This window comes from Vespa mandarinia, chromosome 14 (genome assembly GCF_050613455.1).
Source record: "Vespa mandarinia isolate Hongniang chromosome 14, ASM5061345v1, whole genome shotgun sequence".
Classification (NCBI taxonomy): domain Eukaryota; kingdom Metazoa; phylum Arthropoda; class Insecta; order Hymenoptera; family Vespidae; genus Vespa; species Vespa mandarinia.
In genome coordinates this window covers 2,478,673-2,487,500 of record NC_140823.1, presented here as the reverse complement: position 1 = coordinate 2,487,500, position 8,828 = coordinate 2,478,673, and the positions used below count along the sequence as shown (strand labels likewise).

Here is an 8,828-nt window from a genome sequence, read left to right as displayed (position 1 = left end):
TTTTCGTTTCTCAAGATAACTATAAATTACGTTTTTCAATTTCGGTGATACGTCCTTAAGGTGAGAAATAAAAGAAAATTAAAAAAAAAAAAAAAAAAAAAAAAAAAGAAAGTAAAAGAAAAATCTACCTAACTTCTCTCAACAACGTTCCTCATGCATATTTTTTGATATATACTTTATACTTTGATATATACTTTATCTATATATAATTATGATATAATAGTATACTACATTATAATATAGTATATTATATTTATTATACTAATATAAATATTCCATTATAGTCATTAACGTATGCAGTAGGATTATAATATTGGAGAAAAAAAAAATGTTATAGTATAATAGTACTATAATATATTATCATTATATTAAATTATTAAGTATTATTTATATTTAAAAGAAATATTAAAGGGAACTTCGAATGTTTGAAAGAAGAAGCAAAAAGAAAAAAAAAGAAAAGAGAAAGAGAGAAGAAGAAAAAAAAAGGAACAAGTAATTTTGCGGCTATGAAGATGAAGGGAAAATTAAGAAAAAAAAGAAAAAAAAGGAAAAAAAAATAGAAGAAAATTGAAAACAAAACAAATAAAGAAAAAAAAAGATACATAAAAGTGTGCATGTAACTTCAGAGTTACACGGCTTTAGGGAGGATTAATTAAATGAAGTATCATTCCAGTAATGACGTCATAGTGCAAAGGGTAGCGTCTATTCGCGCCGTTCGTTCTTTCTACACTTCGTCTATTAAATTAATAACATTTAAAATCATTAAATGTGAATTTAATAAAGTTTGAAAATTATTCCATCATTATTGGGGTTAATAATTTAATTCAAAATTATATCTATACTTAATACGAATAAATTTTTTTTCATCGAAGTCTTTTTGCTTTTCTTTTTTCTTTTTTTCTTTCTTTTCTATAAACTTTTAGAAACAAAAAAGAAAAAAAAATATATATATATATATATATAATATTTTTTTGAAAATGGACGGACGTAGTCTCGTTAAATTTTTCTTCAAATTAAAAATTACATCTACACGCACTTACAATATAATTCTCTTATACACGGTGATACAAATATTCAAGATGTTACTTTCGAAAGATATAATAATAATAATAATAATAATAATAATAATAATAATAATAATAATAATAATAATAATAATAATAATAATAATAATAATAATAATAATAATAATAATAATAATAATAATAATAATAATAATCGCAATGATTTGAAATAACAAGTATAATAGATGCATTTGAGTTAAATCAAATGTAAATTCTAAAGTATTCAATGTGGAAAAATTCATATCCGTGTGAAACGAAAAGAAAAGAGGATGGAAAATGGTAAACTCGTTCAAATCGATGATCATTATTTAACGTGGAAAAAAATTTGTTCGGTTCATCGAGCACAACCCAACACCTGGTACAGAAGATAAGAAGACTGGTATTAAATCGAACTCGCCCACATGTAGAATTATATCGTTGTTATCCCTTTGCCCCTTCTCCCGTCCTTATCCCTCTTATAAATTTGTATTATATATTAGATAGGAAACTATGAAACGGGCGTTTTTGTTTAGTTATTTATTTTCATTCAACGCCCGTTTCATAGTTTCCTAATATATTAGAAATATATTATATTAGAAATCTAATATATTAGAAATAGGAGATGAGATATGTATAGATGTATATATTAGATTTCGTTTGATCCCGTTTATTTATCATTCATTATTATTGGTGTTATATATTATTACGAATATATCGTCGTATTCATTTACATCAAGTATATATGTTTCTAAGAATATAAAAAAAAAAAAGAAAAAAAAAAAAGAGAGAAAAATAAATAATAAAAAAAAAAAAAGAAGAAATAATTAATCGTAACTGAATAGAAATTTAAGAAAATTCAATTTGATTTTTTTCTTTAACCTCTCAACGATATAATAATATAAAAATTCGTACGAACGAAATATTGAATTGAATTTTTCAAGATGATTAATTGTTCTCTTTTTTTTTTTTCTTTTTTTTTTTTAATATATAATCTAATAAAGAAATTTAAATTGATATATTTCAATATATAAAGTTAAAAACGTAAAGAGAATCTTTCTCTAATTTCTTTTAATAAGAGTAATCAAATAATTTTTATAAATAAATTTATAGTATTTAAATTTTCTTTATTATTTAAAATTTTAAATCTGCAAGTCAAACTCGAGTTCGTATGTACGTATATGTTTTCCCGAAAATTGAACTTCGTAAATAAATATTTCAACAATTTTCAGATACATATATATATATATATATATATATATATATCTGAAAATATATATATATATATATATATATATATATCTGAAAATATATATATATATATATATATATATATATATATATATATATATCTGAAAACATATTTTTTTTTCTTTTCCGATAAAAATATTTTTTCAAAATTCGTTTTATCGAAACGTAAAAAAGTTACAGTCCGAGTGTTTCGCAGGTAAACGATTATTCTAAAATTTTTTGATTTATTTACTCTTTTAATTTATTTATAAAAACTTTTCTTCGCTGTTACCATCATTATCATCATCATCATCATCACTATTACAATAGTTTTCATTAATAATAACGAATTATAAACAAATATTTCCGACTCAAATTATTCTATTTTTTTCTATTTCTATTTTTTCCTGTAAAATAAGATGCCGTCGATCAAAAATTATTGTGGATTTATATATATATACATATATATATATATATAAAAACAAAAAAAAAAAAAAAACAAAAAGAAAGAAGGAAAGAAAAAAAAACTCCGACCTTGAAATAACCATGACAACGATTAAACCGAATCGAAAATAAATAATACATTGTCACGTCGTACGTTCCTTGCCTGCACCCCAAAACAAAACAAAACAAAACAAAATAAAACAAAACAAAAAGAAACAAAAAAACCTTCGTCCAAACTTTTCCTCTTAAAAACACTCTTTTTCGAGTTATTTAGGTGTCTCGATTTTAAGGATGAAAAAGAAAACGAAAAGAAAAAAAAAGGAATAGATAAAATAAACGAACGAAAAAAGAAACGAAAAAAAAAAAAAATAAGAAAAAGAAAAAAGAGAAGAAGAAGAAGAAGAAAAAGAAGATGAAGAAGAAGAAGAAGAAGAATAACAACAACAATAACAACAACAACAACAACAACAACAACAACAATAACAATAAAATAGCAGCTCCTCACCCAGTATAACAAACGCGGACGATATCTCGATTCAGCAGGCCATGTTCGATCGAAGAGAGAGAGAGAGAGAGTGAGAGAGGTTAAATGAGAGTGAGAGAGAGAAAGAGAGAGAGAGAGAGAGAGAGAGAGAGAGAGAGAGAGAGAGAGAGAGACTAGACTCGATAGGTAAAATCAATCGGTAATTCCGATCTAGGATTTCTTTCTCGTTTCACAGCTCGATGAACAAGGGAACTGATGTATTTTACCACCCACCCACCCCTTTTTCCTCTCTCATACTTTTGCCCAACCCTCTCTCTTTCTCTCTCTCTCTCTTTCTCTCTCTTTTCAAACCTCCTCTCACTCCTTTCCCCCTTGTCCCCCTTCTGCCCACTATCACTCCGTTCACGATGCGCGGTTCCGATCAACGCGTAGAATATCCTAGAGAGGTGGTATGGATGTAGCTTCTGTGACGTAGAGAGAAAGGATTTCGTATCAGTTCGCCACGGACTATCTCAGGATCATCATGACAGGGATAACAAGGATCGAGGATAGATCTAACGTTGATTCTTCCTCTAAAAGAAAGTCATACGAATTGGTCGATAGGGATCTTAATTCGATCATTAAGAAAATCGAGGAAGTTAACGTATTGTCACGTGCTGTCGTACTTTTGCGTGCGAATACGCGACGTAAATCGATTGGAATAAGGATAAGGTGTAAACACCTGTGGATCCTATGCTTACTATTGCTTTGGCTCGTTGGATCGTTCGTTTGGAAATATGTCCTATCGACATATCGTTACGATAAGGTAATCGTATAGTATTCTTTTTCTTTTTCTTTTTCTTTTTTTCGTTTCGTTCTTTTCTTTTATATTTTCCTTCTCTCTCTCTCTCTCTCTCTCTCTCTCGATCTCTCTCGATCTCTCTCGATCTCTCTCTTTCTCGATTCGAGAGTGAATTTTTCATTTGTTTTTCTTTTTCTTTTTTCTTTTTTTTTTCTTTTTTTTTTGTTTACTTTGTTTATTTATTTATTTATTTATTTATTTATTTTTTTTTTATTTACATTTAACACATTACTTCTATTCGAGAAGTTTTGACCGCTCGCTTTGTCCTTCTTTTTCCTTTTTTTTTTTTTTGTTCTGATTTTTATTCTTGTTGGTTTCTTTTTTTTTTCTTTTTTTTTTTTTTTTGTAATTAAAAGAAAAAAGAACAGGCTCGAAATAATCATTTCAATGATATTTATGATATTATCGAAAGAAAATGGAGAGAATGTTATAGATTGTTATTCGTACTATTCTATAACGAGAAAAAATAATTATTTATTAATATTTATAATATTATAAAGGAAAATAAAGAAAAAGGAGAGAGAGAGAGAGAGAGAGAGAGAGAGAGAGAGAGAGAGAGAGAGAGAGTGAGAAAGTAATTTATAATTATTTAATTAACAATTTTATTTTCATCCTTAACGTAAAATTTAAAATCTTTATACAACGAAATGATTCGTATTTGTTTATAATAATTGTGCAAAACTTTTCGATATATATATATATATATGTACGTAATTTTTCTTTTTTCTTTTTTTTTTTCTTCTAATAATTTTTAATTCAATGATACAACAGTATAGAGGTAACTTAATACATACATATAAACGTTATAATATAATGTACTATACTACATCAATATTATTAATTAAATGAATTCGAATTAAATAGATTCATCGAAATAATCTAACGTAACATTATATTATATATAGTTATGTTTAAATTTACATGTGCAACATTAAAGAAAAAGTTTTACGTTATTTATTCGCCGATTTAATATTACACTAATGATATATACAACTTAATACAACATTACAGTATATTATGTAACATTGCTTATATATATTGGAAATGTAAATTATTAAAATATTTTTGTGATTGTTAATCGATCAATTTTAGTGGCTATATTAGTGGACGCAATCACGATGAATTACTATATAGTACATTATATTATAACGTGATAATTATTATCAATTTATTATTTTCATTCGAACGAAATGATGTTATTAATGATGAAAAAAAAGAAAAAAAAAAGAAAAGTATCATCATTTACGACGAACGATATATAAATTTTTCCAGTGCTTAGTGGAATTTCCAATATTAACTCAGAAAATATTTCGACCGCCGGAAGATTGTTCGATATGTTGGGACGTACAAAATGTCGAAAAGATATCGAACGTGGATCCTGTGCATTTTGAGGAACGGTATTATGAAATTAATTTTGAAACGATTTATGAATTTTCTATCTTCTTTCATTTTCTTCTTTTTCTTCTTTGCTTTTTTTCCATCTCTTGTGACTTTTTTATTAATAAAAAAAAAAAAAAAAAAAGAAAAAAAAAATATTTATATAAATAAATAAATAAAATTCTGGAATGATCTTTAATATGTTCATTAATCAGTTATGCATATTCTGGAAGACCGGTTATAATAATGGACGCTATGACCAATTGGACGGCGACAAAAATCTTCAGTTATTCTTTTTTTAAATCCCTTTACGGGGGTGAACAAGCTGGTTGCCAATTTTTCCCTTACAAAACCGAATTTCGAAGTTTATTGGACGTTTTCAATATGAGTCAAAGTCGATCTCTACTCGAGGCTGGTACAAAGCCTTGGTACGTTGGTTGGTAAGTAATATCGTGTTAAATCAATATTATTTATTATAACATATGAACGATCATTAAATTGATATTTATAAATTAAAATATATTTTACGCTATTATAATTTACTAATGCATATATATATATATGTATTGATATTTTAAATATAATAATTTTATAAATTATGAATTTGTCAGATGAAGTAAATATATTAATTATTAATAATTAATACATATATATACATATATGTATAAAAAAAATTTATAAATATAAATATAATTAATATTTTTTATTATTTATCGATGATTATCAAATTAAGATTATCAAAAAAGTAAAATATATATTTTACGATTATTATTATCATTATTTATATAGATATTTTTATTTTTATAAATGAACAGACGTAGGATATTAAATATATGCATATATAAATGATGAATTTTCAATGATGTTAATAATTCAATTGTAAGTAATAAATTTGTCATTGAAATAAATATATGAACAATTGAATCAATTTGAGATAAAGTAAATATATTAATTATAAACAATTAATTTGTTCATACATATATATATATATATATATTTTCTGTTTTTCAAGTTATTCTATTTATTTATTTATTTAGTTTTTTTTTTTATATTATCGATCGATAAATTAATAATATCGAGTTAAGGTTTTATAATGTAAGTTATAGATAGAATAAAAGTCTTTACCTTAACGAAAAAAAAAAAAAAAAAAAAAAAAAAAAAAAAAAAAAAGAAAAAAGAAAGCTTAACGAAAAGAAGAAGACAGAGAGGGAGAGGAAGAGAGAGAGAGAGAGAGAGAGAGAGAGAGAGAGAGAGAAAAGAGAAGAAAAAAGAAAGATAGATACGAAAAAGGGATTCGAGGGTATATTATCCGATGCACTTGATAGGTCTCCATATAACCGTTACGATAGAAACGCGCGCACGCATTCACATAATCGCATTAACGAGCTTACAAAGAAAAAAAAAAGAAAAAAAAAAAAAGAAAAAGAAAAAAAGAACTAACACTAACTACGCAGAGAGTAGAGTACGATTACTTAGAAAAGAAAGTTTTTTTTTTTTTTTTTTTTTTTTTTTTTTTTTTCTAATCTTTTTGTCGTTCCTTCTTTTTTATCTCTCTCTCTCTCTCTCTCTCTTTCTATTTTCATATCGAACTAGAACAGTAATTTTTTATATTATATACTAACGAATAATTATAATAATTAATTATCAATTATTTAATTAATTAGTATATTATTTTGCTTCGTCCATTTCTTTTCTTCTTTCTTTCTTTTTTCCTTGTTTTTAAATTCGTCTTTCACGAAATTTATTAAACATCGATGATAAATGTGAAGTGGGGGTTGGTGTGGAGAATTAATGTGCATTCGTAGGAGCAATTGCGATGGTGAAATTGGCACTGTGCTCAGGCAACATTATCAAAGACCATATTTTCTACCACCTACCGCAGAAAGTGAGAAAACGGATTGGATTTTTATGGGTAGCCATGGTTATGGCGCACCGATGCACGTGAGTCCGTATAATAACAAAGTATTATTTATCAAATGGCCGAATGAGATATTATTAATCGTATTTATCTTTGATTGAGAAAAATAATCTATTGGTATACGTTTTTTTTTTTTTTTTTTTTTTTTTTTAATATTTCACTAATTATAAATAAATAATTTTCATTTATTTCATTTCATAATATTAATCATTATTATTGCTATTATTATTATTATTTACTATTATTGCTATGTTTTAACGAGCCAACATTTTTTATTTTTTCGATTAGTTAAAAATCGATTTATTCAATATCGATTTATTGATATTTATTCAAAAACAAAAAAAAGAGAAACAAAAGAAATTCATCTCAGCATAACACATTCATCAATAATAATTAATTAATTAATTAGAAGTTTATTTTTTTCGACCAACAGAAAAAAAAAAAATAACCAACCTTATAAAAATTTTCTTCGTTTCTCTTTTTACGTCTTTTTTTCTTTCTTTCTTTCTTCTTCCTTTTCTTTTTCTATTTCAAAAAATTGCATTCGTCTTAAACGCGACCCGATCGATTTTAAATATCTATAATGTTTTCTTCTAGGTCGACGACGTCGAGCATCCTTCATGGCAGGCACAAATAAGGGGTGAGAAGCTATGGATCTTACAGCCACCGAGGGAATGTCATTACACGTGTAAACAATTGGAAGTGGTCGTAAGAACTGGAGAGATAAGTTAGCATTAAAATAACAAATGATTTTCTATAACTATTACAATCTAATATATGATTATATATATATATATTTATTTATTTATTATATATATATATATATATATTATCATCTATAATTTATTATATATATAGATATAATTATCGATCGCATTTTGTAATTTTTTCTTTCTCTTTTTTTTTTCCAGTTGTCTTGGACACCAATCGATGGTATCACCAAACCAAAATCGTATCCGAGGACATGAGTATAACGATAGGCGCCGAGTATGATTAAATGAAAAGAGTATGTTTAAATAAAAAGAAAAAAAAAAATAATGTCTCTGTCCTGTGAAAGAATTATCGTAGACAAGGAAGTGCAAAGAAGGAAGGAACGAAGGAAAGAAGAAAGAAAGACAAAAAGATAATGAAAACATAAAAAAAAAAAAAAAAAAAAAAAGAAAAGAATGAAAACTTTATTGCACCATCATCCCTATATACTCTCCTTCATACCTTCCTCCAACACCTTCCCCTCCTCCCGATTCTCAATTTATTTCCTATGAAATTTTATTCTCACTTATCGTATTAAAAAATGATATTAATTTTGATTTTAAATTGTAGACAATAATTGCGATTAAAATGGGAGGAATAAGTCGAGGATCTTCTTTTGATCGACTTGAATCAATAAATGTTTAACAAAACTGATGGTGAATGTTTGAAAATAAATAAATAAATAAAAAAAGAAATAATAAATAAATAAACATAAAAAAAAATATATATATATATATATAATCC

The 8,828-nt window shown here is 25.5% G+C and overlaps 1 protein-coding gene across 1 annotated transcript; it reads left to right on the top strand.

Annotated features, from left to right (window-relative positions):
• The first annotated feature begins 3,112 nt into the window (after positions 1-3,112).
• On the top strand, positions 3,113-8,440 carry LOC146872544 (uncharacterized). Its single transcript, XM_085661388.1, has 6 exons — positions 3,113-4,003; positions 5,312-5,436; positions 5,632-5,856; positions 7,222-7,357; positions 7,932-8,061; positions 8,246-8,440. Exons 1-6 carry the CDS (start codon positions 3,722-3,724, stop codon positions 8,329-8,331), a joined length of 984 nt encoding a protein of 327 aa, XP_085517514.1. The 5' UTR covers positions 3,113-3,721; the 3' UTR covers positions 8,332-8,440.
• Positions 8,441-8,828: the final 388 nt, after the last annotated feature.